General features: G+C 50.3%; 1 protein-coding gene across 1 annotated transcript in view; it reads right to left on the reverse strand.

Annotated features, from left to right (window-relative positions):
- The window catches only part of ankhd1 (ankyrin repeat and KH domain containing 1), a 57,566-nt gene that overhangs the window by 21,497 nt on the left and 13,987 nt on the right, over nucleotides 1-22,082 (reverse strand). Inside the window, 11 exon segments of the mRNA XM_061250364.1 lie at nucleotides 652-779; nucleotides 1,074-1,161; nucleotides 1,587-1,696; nucleotides 1,889-2,080; nucleotides 3,231-3,468; nucleotides 4,082-4,176; nucleotides 5,120-5,353; nucleotides 6,024-6,171; nucleotides 7,484-7,631; nucleotides 9,516-9,672; nucleotides 15,767-15,920. Of these exon segments, the coding sequence (XP_061106348.1) occupies nucleotides 652-779; nucleotides 1,074-1,161; nucleotides 1,587-1,696; nucleotides 1,889-2,080; nucleotides 3,231-3,468; nucleotides 4,082-4,176; nucleotides 5,120-5,353; nucleotides 6,024-6,171; nucleotides 7,484-7,631; nucleotides 9,516-9,672; nucleotides 15,767-15,920 (1,692 nt within the window).

The raw sequence follows: 22,082 nt of genomic DNA on the forward strand, positions 1-22,082 counted from the left end.
TATAGGGGGTGGTGTTATTGTACCTTTAGTCTGCGGGTGGGGTTAGGGGGTGGGTATAGGGGGTGGTGTTATTGTACCTTTAGTCTGTGGGTGGGGTTAGGGTTAGGGGGTGGTGTTATTGTACCTTTAGTCTGTTGGTGGGGTTAGGGTTAGGGGGTGGGTATAGGGGGTGGTGTTATTGTACCTTTAGTCTGTGGGTGGGGTTAGGGTTAGGGGGTGGTGTTATTGTACCTTTAGTCTGTGGGTGGAGTTAGGGTTAGGGGGTGGGTATAGGGGGTGGTGTTATTGTACCTTTAGTCTGTGGGTGGGGTTAGGGTTTGGGGGTGGGTATAGGGGGTGGTGTTATTGTACCTTTAGTCTGTGGGTGGGGTTAGGGTTAGGGGGTGGGTATAGGGGGTGGTGTTATTGTACCTTTAGTCTGTGGGTGGGGTTAGGGTTAGGGGGTGGGTATAGGGGGTGGTGTTATTGTACCTTTAGTCTGTGGGTGGGGTTAGGGTTAGGGGGTGGGTATAGGGGGTGGTGTTATTGTACCTTTAGTCTGTGGGTGGAGTTAGGGTTAGGGGGTGGGTATAGGGGGTGGTGTTATTGTACCTTTAGTCTGTGGGTGGGGTTAGGGTTAGGGGGTGGGTATAGGGGGTGGTGTTATTGTACCTTTAGTCTGTGGGTGGGGTCGGCCCCGTGTGCCAGCAGCAGCTCCACCACAGCCAGGTGCCCGCCCGCGCAGGCGAGAGACACCACCGTGTGGTCGTTATTGGCCGTGGCCCTGTTCACGTTCGCACCTGGGGGGGGACAAGGGAGCACAAAATCCACAGTGAGTTACACAGCAAGATCTCTGCACCTCCACAAACACATTTTAGGATTCAAATATGACTGTTCACATGCAAACATGCAGCATCATCATAAGAGGTTAAACACCTTCCATTTACTTCCTTTACTAGTCTATTTATTAATAATGTCTGTGGCTTGGCGCACTGTATTCAATATCGTAAAATTGATCCAAATTGGATTGGCTGAACTGCTGCTGTCTCAAGCTTGTCCAGCCAATGGGGTGTGAGGGGGAGGGGCTAACGCACCTTTGCTGATGAGGAACTGCACAGTGCACAAGTGCCCCGCCCTGGCGGCTTTCATCAGGGGCGTCCGGCCGCCCTCCGACTCGTGTTCCTGTGTCCCAAAAACACCAGTCAGCAGGGTTCACTCTCTCACTCTCTCACTCTCTCACTCTCTCACTCTCTCACTCTCTCACTCTCTCACTCTCTCACTCTCTCACTCTCTCACTCTCACAGAAATGCAGTCAACAGAACTGGGCCACAGAAAACTGGCCTACACACAGGCCATATCAGGTGTAGGTAGAACACTCAAGTCTTCACACGGAGAGGGAGAGGGGGGGAGAGAGAGAGAGAGAGAGAGAGAGAGAGAGAGAGAGACAGAGGGAAAAGAGGGGGTGTACAGAGAAGTTAGACAGAAAAAGAGAGAAAACAGATAGCTAGTTTGAGAGACTGGCAAAGAGACAGAGAGAGAGAGACAGAGGGCCAGAGACAGAGGGAGAGAGGGATAAGGAGAGAGATGGATAGAGAAAGAGAACGCACCAGATTAGCCCCGGTCTGCAGCAGCACGTCCGCGACGTCTGTGTGTCCGTTCTCACACGCGTACGTCAGCGCAGTGTCGCCCGTCGCCGTGGTAGCGTGGACATTTGCCCCTGCGGACCAATCAGAACAGGCGTGAGGCGATCAGAACGGGCCAGGGGGAACCCACCGATTTGAACCCGTAGCATTCGGGGCAGCTGCGGCTATTCTGAGCGCCAAGTTGTGAGGCGGTAAAACGGGGTGGGGACTCGGAACAGAACCTAAAAGGGGGCAGAAAAACAACCCAACACTGGCCGGAGGCTCACCTGCGGCGAGGAGGTACTTGACGAGCTCCAGGTGGCCCTCCTGGGCGGCCTCCATGAGGGGGGTGGAGCAGCCCAGCTCGATGTCGGCCCCCGCCTTGATCAGGAAGTCGGCCACCTCCAGGAAGCCGCCGCAGCAGGCCAGCGTCAGCGCCGTCTCCTGCGTCTCCTCCGTCTGTGCGTTGATGTTAGCGCCTGGGCGGGGTCAGGGGGCAGGACTTTAGCCACGGCGAGTCCCGGACTGAAATTTTGCATTTTTTTCATACTATGCAGGTTGTCGTTGCAACCGATCACTACACCGACTGATTTCACCAGTGCACTCCCTCCTCTGTGGTTGTAGGCGAGTTAATAACTGAAATCAGCTGGCGTAGTGATTTGTTAGAATGAAAACCTGCAGATTCTCAGCCCTCCGTGGCACATGAATGGGCCCCCGTGGGCGAGTGTCAGCTCTGGCTCCCTCTAGTGGTGTATCTGCCACACTAACTTGCGCAACCCAGCAAAGCAGCACTGCCTTGGCACATACTGTATGTTAGCTAGAAACAGTATGGACACTGACCTCCACCAGATAAATCAGGTCTGCCCAACCCTGTTCCTGGAGATGCACCGTCCTGTCAGTTTCCACTCCAACTGTAATTTGGCACACCTGATTCTACCATTTAGCAGCTCAGCTAGATCTCTAGCTGTTGTATGGTGCGCTCTTTGTTAGGGTCAGAGTAAAAGCTTACAGCATGCTACATCTCCAGGAACCGGGTTGGGCAGCCCTGATGCTAGACACACAAAGCGCTACAGATGCGGGATTCTAACATATTCTGGGCCTTAATTTGACCATTTTAAATGGCTTTACAGTGCAAGCTTTACAGCAATAGTGCAAACATGCAATGGTCAGAAGGGATGGGTCTCTATCCCTAGAGGGGGCCGGGGGGCTCTTGCCCACAGAAGGGCGGGGCTCTTGCCCGCAGAAGGGCGGGGGGCTCTTGCCCACAGAAGGGCGGGGGGCTCTTGCCCACAGAAGGGCGGGGGGCTCTTGCCCACAGAAGGGCGGGGGGCTCTGGCCCACAGAAGGGCGGGGGGCTCTTGCCCACAGAAGGGCGGGGGGCTCTTGCCCACAGAAGGGCGGGGGGCTCTTGCCCACAGAAGGGCGGGGGGCTCTTGCCCACAGAAGGGCGGGGGGCTCTTGCCCACAGAAGGGCGGGGGGCTCTTGCCCACAGAAGGGCGGGGGGCTCTTGCCCACAGAAGGGCGGGGCTCTGGCCCACAGAAGGGCGGGGCTCTGGCCCACAGAAGGGCGGGGCTCTGGCCCACAGAAGGGCGGGGGGCTCTTGCCCACAGAAGGGCGGGGCTCTTGCCTTGTGCGAGCAGCAGCGCCACCATCTCCTCGTGTCCCTCGCGGGCCGCCTCCATCAGCGGGGTGTATCCCTCGTCGTTCACCTCCTCCAGGTTGGCTCCTCTCTCGATGAGGAGCGCGGCCAGCTCCACGTGGCCTCCGCAGGCCGCCAGCGTGAGCGGGGACTCGAAGGAGTCGGCGGGCATGTTCACCTGCGCCCCGCTGTCCAGGAGCAGCCGAGCCACCTCAACATGGCCGTCCTGGAGGAGGGGGGAGGGTCAGCGACGCGCATGGATATACACACACACACACACACACACACACACACACACACACACACACACACACACACACACACACACACACACACACACACACACACACACACACACACACACACACACACACACACACACACACACACACCATAGGTCACACTCCAACCCAGCAGGGAGTGGGGGGGGGTCAGTGCCATTAATACACCCATACATGTACACACAAGATACATACACAGATACACCCTTTCACATGTGGTCACAACAAGTATACACACACACTCACACACTGCAGACCAGCAAAGTGGGGACACACACAGACACACACAGACACACACAGACCATAGGTCACACTCCAACCCAGCAGGGAGTGGGGGGGGTCAGTGCCATTAATACACCCATACATGTACACACAAGATACACGCACACATACACAGATACACCCTTTCACATGTGGTCACAACAAGTATACACACACACTCACACACTGCAGACCAGCAAAGTGGGGACACACACAGACACACACAGACACACACAGACACACACAGACACACACAGACACACACAGAGCACGAGTGAAGTGGGGACCACTCCTCACCATGCAGGCCTCCATCAGCGCCGTGTGCATCTCGTCAGTCTTGTGCTCCTGGTCGGCTCCCGCCTCCAACAGAAAGCGCACCATGTCCAGGTGTCCTGCGGCCAGCAGAGGGAGACACTGAGCAGCCTGCAGCGCAGCGCTTTCACTCCTACAGCTAGCCACCGGCATATACACTGACCAGCCAGGCCCTGCATGCACATTAGAGCTCTTATTTCATTTTCACCTAGAACTGAGGTCAACGGTTCAGTGGCTATGCCCCATCTGGGAATTCAATCCGCAAACTCCGGCTTAGAGAGTTTGCCACTCTCCCGAGTCCAACATCCAGTTTATTTTAATGTTACAAAATAATTAGTCTCTTTGTGCGTTTATTATGCTCCTGGTTGCCCCAATTGGCAGTGTATTACTGAAGGCGTAGGATGCAGTAGATACCATTGTGGCAGGCGAGTGCACTCTCCTTGAACACGTGACGTACATTGGGCACCGAGACAGCGGAGAGAGGGTTAAGATACTGAAGGCCAGGATTGAGCCCATACCTAAGTAGCAGGCCAGTGAAAATGCACTTTTCTTGGGATGGTGGAGAGAGTATTATGATACAGAGGGTACAGGGCACTGTCCATGCCTTACTAACAGGCCAGTGAAAGAGCTCTTTCCCTGGGATGGTGGAGAGAGTATTATGATACTGAAGACGAGGATAGAGTCCATAGCTTAGCAACAGGCCAGTGAAAGAGCTCTTTCCCTGGGATGGTGGAGAGAGTATTATGATACTGAAGACCAGGGTAGTGCCCATAGCTTAGCAACAGGCCAGTGAAAGGGCTCTTTCCCTGGGATGGTGGAGAGAGTATTATGATACTGAAGACCAGGATAGTGCCCATAGCTTAGCAACAGGCCAGTGAAAGAGCCCTTTCCCTGGGATGGTGGAGAGAGTAAAAGAGTATTATGACACTGAAGACCAGGATAGTGCCCATAGCTTAGCAACAGGCCAGTGAAAGAGCTCTTTCCCTGGGATGGTGGACACAGAGGGTACAGGACACGGCGTACCTTTGTAGCAGGCGAGTGTGAGCGCGCTCTCCTTGAACTCGTTGGAGTGTGTGTTGATGCCGGCTCCGTACTCCAGCAGCACGCGGGCCACCTCCACGTGCCCCGCGCTGGCCGCCTCCATCAGGGGCGTGTGGCCGTTCTCGTTGTGGTCCTCGATGTTCGCGCCCTCTTTCAGAAGCACCTTCACCACGTCCACGAAGCCGCCCGCGCACGCGTACGTTAGCGCTGTGTTTCCTGTGACACACACACACGCACACACGCACACACACATATACATACAGGGACATTAGCACTGTGTTACCTACGAGACACGCATACATGTACCTTAGCGCTGTTTTACCTGTGAGGCAGATACATATGCATACATTAGCGCTGTGTTAGCTGTGAGAGACACACACGCACGTACGTTATCGCTGTCACCTACGGGAGGAGGTGTGGGGTGAGAGAGAGAGAGAGTGTGAGTGTGAGTGTGAGTGTGTGTGTGTGTGTGTGCCTGTGTGAGAGAAAGAGAGTGCGTTTCCAACCAAGGCACTCTGTCTCTGGTTCAAAAACAGGATTAAAAAGCTTTTATTAGGACAGGCAAAAAGACCAAAGCTCATCAGCACTAGGTCTTCATCAGGGTCATGTTTTGTGTGAGTGCCTGTGTGAGTGTGTGTGTGTGTGTGTGTGTGTGTGTGTGTGTGTGGACGGACGTGTTCTGAGTGTATGTGTGCGCGTGTGTGTGTGCGCGTGTGTGTGTGTGCGTGTGTGTGTGTGTGTGTGGACGTGTGTGGACGTGTGTGTGTGTGTGTGTGTGGACGGACGTGTTCTGAGTGTATGTGTGCGTGTGCGTGTAAGAGAGGGAGTGTATGTGAGTGTGTGTGTGTGTGTGTGTGTGTGTGTGTGTGTGTGCGTATAAACTCACCCGTGGAGGACTGTGCGTTGACGTCGGCTCCATGTACCAGGAGCAGTTTGACGATGTCGACGTAGCCGCCGCTGGCTGCCGCCATGAGGGGTGTGATGTCACCCTTAATGCCCCGATCCTCCACATTAGCGTGCATGGCTAACAGGACCTGCAGTAAGAGAGCAGAGGGAGTTAGCGTGCATGGCTAACAGGATGAAGAGGAAGCTATACTTGAATTAACCCTGTGGGGGTAATTTGTCCTCTGCATTTGACCCATCCTAGTTACTCAGGAGCAGTGGGCAGCCACAGTGCAGCACGGGCCTTGCTCAAGGGCCCAAAAGCTGAGCAGAACCTATCGTGGCTACACCAGGGCCTGAGCCACCAACCTTCCGTGTGTCATACCTTAGCCACCAGGAGACACAGGCTCCGAAATGACTCACTATTAACCAACTAGTTAGATTAGTAATTCGTGAATAGAGCCATACACAGGCAGTGTCCCCCAAAGCAGAGCAGAACTCAGTAGAGCCTCCAAAAAGAGGTGGAGCATACAGATAATGGGGCGGGGTATAGTGTGAAAGGGGGCGGAGCATGGATGAGTGCTCTGAGAAAAGGGAGGCTCAGGGGGAGGGGCATCAGAAGGAAGTGGGCGAGGCAGGGAGGACGGGACGGGTGGAGGTGAGGGAGAGGGGAGAGTGGAGAGGGAGGGGTGGAGGTGAGGGAGAGTGGAGAGGGAGGGGTGGAGGTGAGGGAGAGTGGAGAGGGAGGGGTGGAGGTGAGGGAGAGTGGAGAGGGAGGGGTGGAGGTGAGGGAGAGGGGAGAGTGGAGAGGGAGGGGTGGAGGTGAGGGAGAGGGGAGAGTGGAGAGGGAGGGGTGGAGGTGAGGGAGAGTGGAGAGGGGGGGGTGGAGGTGAGGGAGAGTGGAGAGTGGAGAGTGGAGGGGTGGAGGTGAGGGAGAGTGGAGAGGGAGAGGGAGGGGTGGAGGTGAGGGAGAGTGGAGAGGGAGAGGGAGGGGTGGAGGTGAGGGAGAGTGGAGAGGGAGGGGTGGAGGTGAGGGAGAGTGGAGAGGGAGGGGTGGAGGTGAGGGAGAGTGGAGAGGGAGGGGTGGAGGTGAGGGAGAGTGGAGAGGGAGGGGTGGAGGTGAGGGAGAGGGAGAGGGGAGAGTGGAGAGGGAGGGGTGGAGGTGAGGGGGACTGGAGAGGGAGGGGTGGAGGTGAGGGAGAGTGGAGAGGGAGGGGTGGAGGTGAGGGAGAGTGGAGAGGGAGGGGTGGAGGTGAGGGAGAGTGGAGAGGGAGAGTGGAGGAGAGGGAGGGGTGGAGGTGAGGGAGAGTGGAGAGTGGAGAGGGAGGGGTGGAGGTGAGGGAGAGGGGAGAGGGAGGGGTGGAGGTGAGGGAGAGGGGAGAGGGAGGGGTGGAGGTGAGCGGAGAGTGGAGAGTGGAGAGGGAGGGGTGGAGGTGAGGGAGAGTGCAGAGGGAGCGTGCGTACCTGAGCCAGCTCGTAGTAGCCGGCGGAGCAGGCCAGGCAGAGCAGGCTCTCCCCCTCCTCCGTGTGCTCGTTCACGCTCCGCCCCTCGTCCAGAAGCTTCCGCACCGCGTTGACGTCTCCGTCCGAACAGGCCTCTGCCAGGCTGCGGCTGAAAATAACCAAACTGCTACAATTACTGGGACTGCGCTGGGGGGGAAACCGAGGCATTAGGCACAGACATCTCAAAAACAACACAATTCAGAGCCACACGTCCAACAGTCTGTAAAACAGGGGTAATCAACTCTGGTGGCCCCTGAAATGCAAATCTAGTCCTGGTTTTAATAATAATAAATAATCATCATCATCATCATCATCATCGTCGTAATCATAATCATAATATTAATGATAATAATGTAATCTAGCTGACGCCTTTATCCAAAGTGACTAGATCAGCCTAAGCAGGGGACAATCCCCTGGAGCAATGTGGGGTAAAGGGCCTTGCTGAAGGACCCAACAGCTGCTCGAACCACCAAGCCTCCAGGTCTCAGTCCTGCACCTTGGCCAATAGGCTACAGGCTACCCATTTTCTTTTCTCCCGGGTAATTAGCGCTACCGGTTGGCCAGAGGGAGGGCGGAGGACCAGCGGTCCTCAGCCTTTTGAGGACTGTGATTTGCCGATTCCCGCCGGAAGGCCCCTCAGGAGTCCTGCGAAAGCGCTTCCCATTAGCGTAGCGAGGACAAACGGTTCCGTGTGACACTCTGACCGTGTCGCAGCTAACTGGGTCCCCTGGGGGAGCCACGGACCAGCCCGGCGTCTCGCAGCGGATCAGCTGGAGAGCAGCGGTGACAAAATGGCGGGAGCTGTGAGCAGCAGAACGCATTCGGATGACGAACGCCACCCTACGCCTTTCCCGAGCTTATGGGGACGAGGCCAGTGCTGATGAATACCACTGAGTGAAAAATATACTCTGAGAATAATAACCACAATGAGTGTGTGTAAAGAAAATAAATAAAATTTACAAAAAGGTGAAATTATATTACGGGCCTTTAGCAGTCTTATCCAGAGAGACCTCAACAGCTTTTTTTGGCATTTTTCCTTTAACATGGTATCCATATATACCGTTGGACATTTTACTGAAGAAACTCTTTACTAAAGGGAACAATGGCAGGGTACTACCCAGGAATCGAACCTGCAGAAGGGGTAATTGGGGGTTAACTGTAGGGGGGGGTAATTGTAGAGGGGGGGCAGAAGGGGTAGTTATAGGGGGGACAGGCAGAAGGGGCCGTTTTAGAGGGGGTTGGGGGGGCAGTGGTGGCAGTAGGGGCAGGCAGAAGGGGCAGCCGTAGGGCGGGGCAGAGGGGGTTAAATGTAGGGGGGGTTAAATGTGGGGGGGGTTAAATGTGGGGGGGGTAAATGTGGGGGGGGTAAATGTGGGGGGGGTTAAATGTGGGGGGGGTTAAATGTAGGGTGGGTAACTGTAGGGGGGTAACTGTAGGGGGGGTTAAATGCGGGGGGGTAACTGCAGAGGGGGGTAACTGTAGAGGGGGTTAAATGTAGGGTGGGTAACTGTAGGGTGGGTAACTGTAGGGGGGTAACTTTAGGGGGCGTTAAATGCGGGGGGGTAACTGCAGAGGGGGGTAACTGTAGAGGGGGTTAAATGTAGGGTGGGTTACTGTAGGGTGGGTAACTGTAGGGGGGTTAAATGTAGGGGGGTTAAATGTAGGGGGGTTAAATGTAGGGGGGGGTAACTGTAGCGGGGCTAACTGTAGGGGGGTTTAAATGTAGGGTGGGTAACTGTAGGGGGGTTAAATGTAGGGGGGTTAAATGTAGGGGGGTTAAATGTAGGGGGGTTAACTCTAGAGGGGGGTTAAATGTAGGGGGGTTAACTCGAGGGGGGTTAAATGTAGGGGGGGTAACTGTAGGGGGGGTAAATGTAGAGGGGGTAACTGTAGGGGGGGTAACCGTAGGGGGGGTTAAATGTAGGGTGGGTAACTCTAGGGGGGGTAACTGTAGGGGGGTAAATGTAGGGGGGGAGGCAGCAGAGATACATACTTGTCGGCCTGCCCGGCGTTGAGCGTGTTCTCGGCCCTCATGCGCGTCAGGGCGGCCGCAGCCTCGTCCAGCGCACAGCTCACCGACGACGTCAGCCTCCGCAGCACCTCGGGATCTGCGAACGCTTTACCGTCCGCCGTCGACAGTTTACCAATGCCTCCGCAGCCAATCGCAGCACAGCGGCGCCACACGCGTCCAATCCAGGGTTAGTACCGGCACAGGACCAGCACACACACACACGTACATGCACACACACACACACACAAAACACACACACAAAACAAAAGCTGGTGTTAATCCAGGTCAAACCATGCAACTCTATACTTTACATTCGCGTCTCTAGAGAAGTGTCTCTCAGCTCTGGTCCTCAGGTCCCACCTGCCAGAAGATATTTGTCGTAGCCAGGAACTCACACACCTGATTTAACAAGTCAAGGTCATTTTTGGTGGTTTGGTTGGTTCAGTCATTAAATCAGGTGGGTAAGACCCAGCTTACACAACAAAAATCTTCTGGCAAGTGGGTCCCAATGACTGGAGTCAAGAAACACTGATCTAGAGTGACGCATTTTAAGTGCATTTTAACCAACTCCAAGTCAGCACGCAGCTAACACAAAACATTCTCAGGGTCGTTTCCATGTAGTGGCAATGTTATGCCATTGAGAACATTCCAATTCCAGTAACGTTGTGCGTTAGCTGGGTAGCAGAAGCTTGAGGCACGAATAACTCAGTGAGTGAGTAACTGTTCAAAGAAGAAACAACAATGCACTGTACTGTTATTTAAAGGGGATCTCCAGCCTAAACTGGCCACTGGTCCACACCCATAAACTAATTCCTCTCATTTTTAACACATGATACTTTGTCACGTGTAATACTTTAAGCCCACAACAAAGAAAAGGCAGAGTCCCACCCCAAACCGTGTCACTCAGGTACAGTGATGTGAAAAGGTGTTCGCCCCCTTCCTGATTTCCTCTATCATTTCCCTCCTTTACGGACTTATATTTTTCTCATCTCATCTGGAGTTTCCTTTGATCTCGGAATACCAACCCCATGATTTTGTCTGAATTAAAGACTTTCTGCAAAACAAAGTTTCAGCAGGCTAAAATTCCTGCACAGCCATGTGAAAGATTGGCTTGTTTGATTACAGTTATTTCTGCTAAAGGTGGTGCAACCAGTTAAGATGAATGAATACATTTCATTTTAAAAACATGATTTGTTTTCCTCAAGTTCGCTTTGGCTAATACTAGATTTTGTCTAAAGTTTTTGTCTTCAGAGTGACAAATACGCAATAATAGAGGAAATCAAGATGATACTCAGGGATCAGCAAATACTTTCACAGCAGCGGACACTTCCAGCACTTTTCAGAAAATGTATTTGAAGCTGCCGTGAAACTTAAACAAGACGAGACAAACCTTCCATTAGGATTTCATACTGTGATTGTGATAAAAAGAAAACAACAGATCTGTCACCAACAGATTCGTCACAGTATCTCCCAACTTATGTAACTGATATAACAGACTTTGGGTTTGATGTTAAATACAGGTTCAACCCATAACACCAGGGGGGAGAAATGGAACATACCAAATGATGTTCCCCCGTTACAATCCTGACAAACATATTCAATTATACCAAATATAACACCCCAGTCTAGCCATGCCACAGTACTGGCGGCGGCCTGTAGCGTAGTGGTTAAGGTAAATGACTGGGACAGGCAAGGTCGGTGGTTCTAATGCCGGTGTAGCCACAATAAGATCCGCACAGCCGTTGGGCTCTTGAGCAAGGCCCTTAACCCCGCATTGCTTCAGGGGAGGATTTTCTCCTGCTTAGTCTAATCAACTGTGCGTCGCTCTGGATAAGAGCGTCTGCCAAATGCCAATAATGTTATGTACTTCAAAAAGATATTTCAGTCTTACAGACTGCCATGAGGAAGGTGGAGGATAAACCTAAAACCTTTAAAAAATATATATTAAAAAAATAAAAACCTGACTGGAAATACTGGTGCATAAAAACCTAGGTGAGTTCGGAATTAAAAATCAGCCAAGTTTGCAAGATTCAGACTTTTCCCAACATTAAATATTCCCTTTTAGCTTTGACAAATCAAAGCAGAGCAGATAGCTGTTAGAAAGATGGAGATTCTGCTGTATTAATACGAAATATAAAATAAAAGTGGCCATTTTAAGTGTTTATGTGGCCTGTGGGGGGGGGGGTGCATATATTTATGGTTTAATCCCAGGAAACCCCAATGTTTTCACCAATGGGTCACAGAATGTGCAGGTTTCCATGTGAATAAAAAAACTGCACAGAGGGGAGTGTGTGTGTGTGTGTGTGTGTGTGTGTGTGTGTGTGTGTGCTTGTGTGTGTATGTGTGTGTGTGTATACAGTGAGAGAAGAGACCGTTTGTTTGGCTGCCCTACATAGCACTTCAGCAAAGGGAAGGGAGGTTTGACACCTCAAAACGTCCATAAATTGGGCGTTCTGTATGCATGTGTATGAGAGCAAGCGACAAGCCTCTCCACTCCTTCTGACCCTCTGAACCCCACGGACACCGCTACGCCTCACTCGCACACTACAATCCAACCCTTCTCTAACTCCAAATACATTTAAGGAAAAATAAATTATGTTGTTGGTGTTCAGACCTTTACCCCGTGGTGTCCGACAACTAGCAATTACTAAAAAGCCTAATAGAGCCCAAATTTCCCCCCGTACAATTAGTGCACAATGTGCTAAAAAGCAAAGTAGACCTAATAATTAGAGTCTTACTTAGAAACATAATAGCCCAAAGCACTTAGCCACCAAAAAATTTCGCTATAAAACCGCGTGAACAAGCTAGTTACTGCTTCCACACAGCCTCTCTTGCTCGGGGAAATATTATTAACAATTGGATTAAAACTAAAATTTACAGCACGAGTATTATTTTAAAGCCAGAATGCATATGAACAAAGTTTATCAGCATATTATTTATAGTAATGCTAAATACAGTTTATGTGAATCAGCATGTGCCTGCACATACACACAGATGTGTACCCTGCACACGAATGCACGGACACACACACACACGTCAATGTGTTTGAATTGTGGGACACACACAGATGTGTAAGCTGCGCACACGCACATGGGTAGAAACCCATAGCCGTAGAAAGACATACACACACACACACACACACACACACACACACACACACACACACACACACACACACACACACACACACACACACACACACACACACACACACACACACACACACACACACACACACACACACACACACACACACAGTATAGCTGAGTCATGATGTGAGCTGATGCTGCTGTGTTAAATCCATTGTTCTGCTCCAGGATGTTTAATCTCCCCACAGCAGCCCTGATGACAGGGCCTCCTGGTCTCCAGCACCTCATAACAGGACAGAGGAGAGTACAGGGCCTTTCTGCTGGGGACACCACAACAGGACACCCCTGTGTCAGCCCACAGGACAGTACAGGGCCTTTCTGCAAAGGAAAAACCACAACCGGACACCCCTGTGGCTTCCTAGAGGATAGTTCAGTGCCTTTCTATGTGGGACTATACGATAGGACAACCCTGTGTCAGCCCACAGGATACTACAGGGCCTTCCTGCTGGGGACACCAGAACAGGACACTGCTGTCTCAGCCAAGAGGACAACACCTTCCTTCCCCTCTCTCCACAACAGGACACCCTGCGGCTTCCCACAGCACAATCCGGGGCCTTTCTATTTGGGACTCTACAATGGGACACCCCTGTGGTGACCCAGAGGACAGGACATTGGACGTTCTCCAAATATGGAATACCCCAAGGTATCTGTAGGCCCGGCACATACCCAGAGTACAGCCAATCAGGTGGGTGCACCAACACACATGCAGCCAACTGTAGCTCCTCTCCACAGTGCTGCACAGCTGCTCCATTCACTCAGCCTGCACAGGCCGCCTGCCCTACCCAGACTGGCCAGAGGAGTCACTCCGGAGCGATAAAACAGGAACAACCCTGCCAACTGAAACCCTACATTTCAGAGTAAATCTACAGCCCACCAAGCTTCTAAGTATTGGAGGCTGTCTGCGAAAGTCAGCACTGCCACACATTCTAACAACACCCACCAAACATTTAAATCTGCAACCTCCTAAGGAGCCAAATTAGCCACACACCATGCCACACTAGCGGTCACAGAAGCCCCGCGCTTCTTTTCACTTAAGGTTCCCGCGATGAACACGCTGACTTTCCTGGTACAGAAACTACATTTCCCAGAGTTCCAGAGGCTCCTCACTGAGCATGTGCGAGTCACAGAGAAGAAGCAGTCCCTGAGCTCACAGGCAGTGAAAATAACAGCAGCAGGAGCTCCAAGCACGAGGCTTCGCACGTCTCTGGCCCCGCGAGGGTGAGCGGCCACGGAAACACCGTCGGCTGGGGAGGCGCACGGGCCACAACTCGGCCATTTTACACGCCAGACACTAAACTGCACCGTCAACGCTGCAGCACACAGGATTGACAGGAATGCGGTGACCGAGGTCAGAGGCCTTCAGTTTGCCAGCCTTCACATTTATTCCAAAGGAGGAACTGCTGCAAATCTAGAGTACGTGAAACTGGCAAAAAGTGCTCGCAAGAACAGAAACACACACACGTGATGAACGCACTAGACAATCATAAAAGGAAAGCCACTCAACACTTATTACACACGCACACGCACACACACAAACTATCCAATTCAGACATACAGACAGAGCCCATTCTAGTCTACTCATTTTGTTTGTTTATATTGTTTACAGTATATGTCAGGTCCTACTTGAAAAGGAGATGTTATTCTCAATTAGGTTTCCTGGTAAAATAAAGGTTACATTTATTTCCTCTTTTAGAAACAAAGTGTAATAGATGGCAAAGACATTACTGAAATGAAAAACAAGTCTACAGTTCTCTTGGAACTTCCTGGACAGCCCAATTTAAATACACCCAACAGTGTCCTCACTTAGCATCACGGATCCATCGCTCGACTGAGGTCCATTAAGTACTGCAGTCCCCAGGAAACCCATGCGGAGACCCCAAAAAGCAGGCTTCTCCCCATTCTGTTCCATGCACCAGTCACAGCGTGCACACAACATGGGGGGCCGTTCTGCAGCAAACGTGCTGTCAGACCGGTGAGAATAAACACCATGCGTCTGACCGAGGCCTGCGTTCTTTATCAGACAGAGAACTGCGGCGTGAGCCACAATCCTGAAATAGCAGGCTCTTTCCAACATCGCAGATACACAACACCAAGTAATGAGAAAATTAACATCTAGTTCAGGTCTGATAAAATAAGGACCGCCCACTTATGGTGGCCCTATTTAGACTCAGTGAGCACTTTATAAGGAAGACCTGGGCACCGGCTCGTAATGCAAATATTTAAATCAGCCAATCGTGTGGTAGCAAGTAAATGCATAAAAGCACGCAGATGTGGTCAAGAGGTTCAGCTGTTGTTCAGACCAAAGTATCAGAATGGGGAAGAAATGTGATCCAAGTGACTTTGACCGTGGAATAATCGTTGGTGCCAGACAGGGTGGTTTGAGCGTCTCAGAAACTGCTGATCTGCTGGGATTTTCACACAAAACAGTCTCTAGGGTTTGCAGAGAATGGTGCGAAAAACAGAAAACCTTTAGTGAGCAGCAGTTCTGCAGGCAAAAATAAATACCTAAAGTGCTCAGTGAGTGTAGTTTGCATGATGATGTCTTTTTGTAGGCCAACCCGACAGTTTCTTCCCTCTGTAGAGTTCCCATGCTATTTTCCCTTAGGGATTTCAATTTCTGCCGCAGATAAGGCCTGTGGTTAACATACGCTTAAGTAATGGTTCGAGTTAAATAAAAGAAATTTAGTACATTTCGATGAATCTGTTAATATCTCAACCAGGTATTTCTAAGTTGTTTTGTGCTTTAAAAAAAGGAAGTTGTTAACAGGTTGCTAAATTGAAAGAACAACGGCCATATTTTGCCAGCCACCACCTTAAGTGTCCTACCAGAGAACATTACTGATGTAGTTTCAATACAGACATTTTTTGTAAGCACATAATATCGCATCCGTGAATTTCAAAGTTAACGGATGTAATCTAACCCATAGAACGAAACGGGAAACTCTGAAGCTCACATCAACTATTTAGCTGAGCTATATTCAGCAAAAATGGAAATCCCTACAGGAAAAGACGAGGGAAACCTCCTCCGGGTTTTCAGACCAGGCTGCTGCGCTCCACTGAAGCGGTTCTGTGGGTGGGACGTACCTGCAGCCTCCAGCAGGGCCTCCAGCCGGGCCTGCGTCTCCGGGTCCACTGTTCTGAGGTCAGCTCCGTCCGCCGCACTGGAGAGGAGGAGCTCTGATGCCGTTTTCAGCATGGGGTTCTCCAGGTCCTCCTGGTCCAGGATGAAGGACTCCACCTGGGAGAGACGCACACACACACACACATTAGCTCCATTGAGATAAATCTCAAGCACATGTCCGCACATTCCCCTCAAACGGCCTTGCAAAGCGATGACCGCTTGCAGGAAAGGTTTGCTTCTGCTCTCAAGGTCTGAGGAGCCTCAGTATCTCCCCTGACATGTGCACGGTGACATCACACTGATAGGACTCCAGATGTTGAATTTGGGAAAAGCAAAAGCAATGCGTATATATTACGCGGATACATACATATGCAGTATTTTACCTACTGCCTAGCAAAGTTTTGCTTAAGTTCAGTTACTTGTAGCTATGCTTTTGTTGCACAGAAAAAAAGACAGACACAATGAGACATTTAGAAATAAAAGTGCAAGACGGACAGATAGCACTACCCCACCCCGAGTTGACAGCTCATCAGACCTGCCTCAGCCGAGGAGAGTTTGAAGCTGCATTTCACAGAGCGCCGGTTTACACAGGGTGGATGTTTACACGGCCAGTTCAGCATGAGCGAATCGCTCCCGGGGAAACAAGAAGCCAGCCACCCAGGATTCAACCCCGCAACCTCCCGAGACCCGGGTCCCCATTCACCGCCGTCCGGCAACAACAGAAACCAAGAGCGCTTTCATACGGCGCCTTCCTCCCGCGTCTCAGAGGGGAACCGCAGCTCCCCTACCAACCGCGGCACAGCGCCCCCACCGGAGAGAAGCCAGGAAGCGACGGCGAAAACACTCAAAACAAATTTACACATTTCCATAACCATTTTTACAATAAAATGTCATACTTTTTCTTTCTTTTTTTAACAATTTTTGAGGCATCACAATTACCTTGGACATTTTACCGTCTCAACTAACAGGTTTACCATAACCGCTAACATAATTGCTGCAGCACATAGAGACAAATTGGTCGACGCAGACTCTGGGATATGGAAACTGAAAGAGTACAAATGAACGCAAAATAATATCCATCCATCCATCGGCTAACCCGCTTATTGGCGGTCTGGAATGCGACTGTGATGCAACACTTTTAAAAAGGATTATTTTTATTCCTGCAACAGTCAAACTGGAGTGGTATGGACCTGGGTGCCACAGGGAGGATAATAATGAAGTCAGATTTTTCCAGAAAGTCAGGGGCTGCTAGGCAGACTGAATTGTGGGGGATTGTGGAGGAGGATATACTTCGCGAAATAGTTTGCGTCACGTGAGATGGAGGAGTGGTTGCGTTGATGTTCTTCGGATAAGGTTGTTATGCTGTTGCACGGACACAAAGTTTTTTAGTTTTTACACGTACAGCGTGTCGAGACTTCTGTGAAACGCACTCTAAACGAATGATCCGAGGGGACTTGAAACGCTTGCGCACGTGTCAGCGCGATGTCGGCTCTTAACCCAGATCTGAGGAACGGGCTAGCGGGTAACTCACGCCCCTGCACCAGCCTACCGCCGGCACCCCGCCCTCCGGGTTTAAACGCCAGAGATGATGAAACCCTGACCGTTTAACCCAGAAGATTAGGCAGGAGCTTTAACCTCCGGAGCTATTTCAGAGCAATTTAACGGGTCTCCGTCTGTCAGAGGCCGGGTGCGGTCGGACCGCATTCAGAACATAGCGCTGCGTACACACACGCCCGTGCGTCACAGCCAGACTTACACAGGTAAGCTGCCGGCAGGTAGAGTCTCGCTCTGAATTCAACAGAAGTGGAAGCAGAGCAGTTAGAGAGAGTCCGGTGCATTCCAGCAGAGTGATGCAGCAAACTGTCTGACACACACATATACACATATACACACATATACACACATATACACACATATACACACATATACACACATATACACACACACACACACACACACACACTTGCATGTACTGTTTGTTGAACAAATGATACTGAACACATGGAAGTTTCAGATTTCATCAAAAAGAAGACAATGAAAATTCACCTTCCAAAGAAAATTACTTTGCTGACGCACGACTTGCAGGGACCAAGAGCACCAATGAAAACGAATTCTCCCACGCAAGTCCTAGACTTTTCAAAAGGGAAACTAACTGACGGTGCAACACACTCAGAACTGCGAATCACTGACAAAACGCACAAAGAAACTGAGATCAAACACAGCAAGAGGTATCCAGCACTGGGGATACCACGCCAGGGGTGTACACACACCAGAGTCAGCACCCATGCCAGGTCAGTGATACCTTTCCAACCCAGTTTCCCCCACCCATTAAGTACATTTCACTTATAAAGCATGTTTAAAACAAAGCCTTGCACAAAATATATGCTCCTGAAATATACATACACAAACATGAAATGCACAGAACGAACGCGCACATTTGAAAATGCTCGGCCAGAGAGTTTTGAGGCTAGCCTGAGAAAGGGAGATGGACACGGCAGACCTACACGGCCCAGCCGTTGCCTGGTTACGGAGCGGTGCAGGCCCTGAGATCCGATGGCATTACCGTAAGCACAGAGCTGAGCTGATCAGCCCGTTCCCCTGACCCTCCCCTCCTCTGGCCGTGACCTTGACCCGCGCACACCTGCTTACAGCCGCGCTGGAGGGGGCTGCAGTCACAGCCTCAGCACAAACCCCGCTCTCTCTACAGCTGAACACGAGGGAGTCCATTACTAATACTGCACTACAGCAAAACACCGTACTGTACTACAGTAACAATACTGTCCTACAGCTAAACAGTACTGTACTACAAAAGCACAACACTGTACTACAGCTAAACACAGTACTGTACTACAATAGCACAATACTGTACTACAGCAAAACACAGTACTGTACAACGAACACAATACTGTAATACAGCTAAACACAGTACTGTACAACAATAACACAATATTGTACTACAGTGAAACAGTACTGTACAACAATAACACAATACTGTACTACTGAAAAACACAGCACTACTACTGTAAAATGTCTTCACTGCACAGTACGGTGCCACAGTAAAACACTACTGTACTACTGTAAAACACAGTACTGTACTACAACAATAACACAGTACTGTACTACAGCTAAACACAGTACTGTACTACAGTAAGACGATACTGTACTACAGTAAGACGATACTGTACTACAGCTAAACACAGTACTGTATGACAATAACACAATACTGTACAACAATAACAATATTATACTACAGCTAAACACAGTACTGTACAACAGTAAAATGTCTCCACTGCCGAATGCTGTAATACTACAATACAACACTATTACTGTAAAACACAGTACTGTACTACAATAACAATACTGTACTACAGTAAAACATCTCCACTGCCCAGTATAGTACTACTGTAAAACACAGAACTGTACTACTGTAAAACATCTCCACTGCCCAGTACTGTACTACAATAAAACACAGTACTGTACAACTGTAAAACATCTCCACTGCCCAGTACTGTACTACAATAAAACACAGTACTGTACAACTGTAAAACATCTCCACTGCCCAGTACAGTGCTCATTCACACCTCCTTAAAAACAAGCACAAGACCTTTAAAAAGGTAGGTTGAAAGCAGAACATCTGAGTATCTACTGGGCTGCAGAAACCAAACCAGGCAAAATACCCTGTTCCACAGACCAGCTGGAATGAGTTAAAACACCCTGTAGTCCTGTAATATTGTACAGCTAGAATCAGTCAAAAGGACTGTGTAGTCCTGTCCCATTGTACAGCTAGAATCAGTCAAAAGGACTGTGGAGTCATGGCCTACAGTACAGCTTGAATCGGTCAAAAACACTGCAGTTATGTTTTATCGTATAGCTGGAAGGATTCAAAATCCCCTGTAGTCATGTTTTCCAGTACAGCTATAAATCAGTGAAAAACACTGTAGTCCCATTTCTAGTACCGCTATAAATCAATCTAAAGCACTGTGTAGTCACGTTCTACAGTACAGCCATATTCAGTGAAAAACACTGTAGTCATGTTCTCCAGTACTGCTATAAATCAGTCAAAGGCACTGTGTAGTCATGCTCTACAGTACAGCTGGAAAGAGTCAAAACGCCCTGTACTTGTTCTGAACAGGCGGGGGGGAGAGAGAGAGAGAGAGAGAGAGAGAGAGAGAGAGAGAGAGAGAGAGAGAGCCACAGCACGCAGATATGATCTCTCAGCACGGTCTAGTGGAGCGTCAGAGCCAGGGGAGACTGTGGTGGAGACGGAACAGGCTGATCCTGGAACAGCACGAGCGCGTTTCCTCTGCAGCACGAGCCCACAGAGCCGCAGCGCATGACATCATCATCCTGGAGCAGCGAGTTCTCTCCTCGCCCGCCGCCTTAACCCTCCAACGACAAGGCCAAATCAAAACACACTTTCTCCTCAACGTAGTCCATTCTGCATAACCGCACGAACACGTCTCAAAGCAGGGGTGTCAAACTGAATTCCCTGGGGGCCGCAGTGTCTGCAGGTTTTTGGGGTTTCCTTCCAATCGGCTGTCAATGAAGACCTTCAGAATTAACCACAGGTGCCGAGAACATTCAAGTTTTTACAAGATATGATATCATCAACTACCTGTTTTGGCGTGTACGTCGAACAAATTTTCCATTCTCCAACAGTTAATATCGTTTTTGAGGTCCTCCCTCCTACGTGATGAGTCAAATCGACTCCCTGCCCTTCAAAAATGATCTTAATCTAATGGCGAATGACATCGCTACAATAGCCCGTTTGGCATACAGAACCCACAGCCGGTTTATTAGCAGCCCCTGGGCCAAGCTATCGTGCTAGAATACCAAGCTATCGTGCTAGAATACCAAGCTATCGTGCTAGAATACCACGACTGTTCATCTTCAGAGCACATCTCCACCTTAGCTCCCCTCCTATCCCAAGCCCACTCCTACCATTTGCACTGGTCCAGGTTACAGGATTTCTTTATGGCAGGGCTGTCCAGCCATGTTCCTGGACATCTACCATCCTTGCAGGCTTTCACTCAAAACCCTAACAAAGCACACCTCACTCAAACGCTAGAGCAGGGCTGCCAAACCCTGTTCCTGGAGATCTACTATCCAGTAGACTTTCACTCCAACCCTAACAAAGCGTACCTTACTCAACAGATAGAGCAGGGCTGCCCAACCATGGCCCCGGAGATCTACCGTCCTTTAGGTTTTCACTCCAAACCCTAACAAAGCACACCTCATTCAACAGCTAGAGATGGTAATTGGTAGAATCAGGCGTGCCAAATTAGGGCTGAAATTAAAACCTACAGAACAGCAGATCAACAGGAACAGGGTGAGGCAGCCCTGGGTTTGTGAAGGATGCAATGTATACGCATTCAGGGTTTTCTATTTTGATTCATAATTAATGTAGCCAATTTGCATTCATGTATTCAGTGAGGTCTGGGAATGCCTGGTTACCCTGGTAAGGTAGTGTGTTATTCATGTAAATCAGGTGAAGACATTCTGGCTCTCCTGCACTGCATGCCTCTATTAATACAGCAGCGCTAAATGCTAAATGGATGTAATCTAATGCAATGCGGCTACGCTAATGGTGACCCCCCCCCCCCCCCCAGCCAGGGACGCAGCAGGGCCAGCCTGGCTCCAGCTCTGCAGAGGGAAGAGGGGTCGTGTGGGTAGAACATCCAAACCAACTCTAACCTGAGAGGAGAAACCTGGGAAACCCGAAAACCCACCCCACAAGCTATAAGAAGCTTTCTTCTCCTCCATGGCTGTCCAACTTACATTGCCGCGTACTCTCCTGATTTCACAAGTCACAGTTTATAAATCATGACAATTATCAGCCGTCAGACTGCTCTAGAGCCCGCCAAAACATTTTAATAAAGCCAAGAGCACGTTTGTACTGATGGGCCAAAATGCATGCTCTCATACACAACATCTGCACAGAGCCCACCCCAGCTCATGGTTTAAGTACATACAATCCGTCCGTTAGGGGTGCAGAAAATATTGCTCAAGAGAAACCGGGCAGTAGGGTAGCCTGTTCTACGGTCAACTATAAAGTGGGTTTGAGCCCTTGCCGGGAATATGGGATGTTGACTTGTACCTGGAGATATGAAGATGGGTCCAATGAGAAGAAAGAACTCTTACCGTTGGACCCTTGAGCAAGGCCTGCAACCTAAAAACTGCTCCAGGGGCTTTTCCCCTGTTCTCTCTCTCCCACTCCCTCTCTCTCGCTCTCTCTCCCCACTTGATCTCTCTGGCCCAGGGCATCGTCAAAAAAGAGAA

Source organism: Conger conger, chromosome 7, assembly GCF_963514075.1.
Source record: "Conger conger chromosome 7, fConCon1.1, whole genome shotgun sequence".
Taxonomy (NCBI): Eukaryota; Metazoa; Chordata; class Actinopteri; order Anguilliformes; family Congridae; genus Conger; species Conger conger.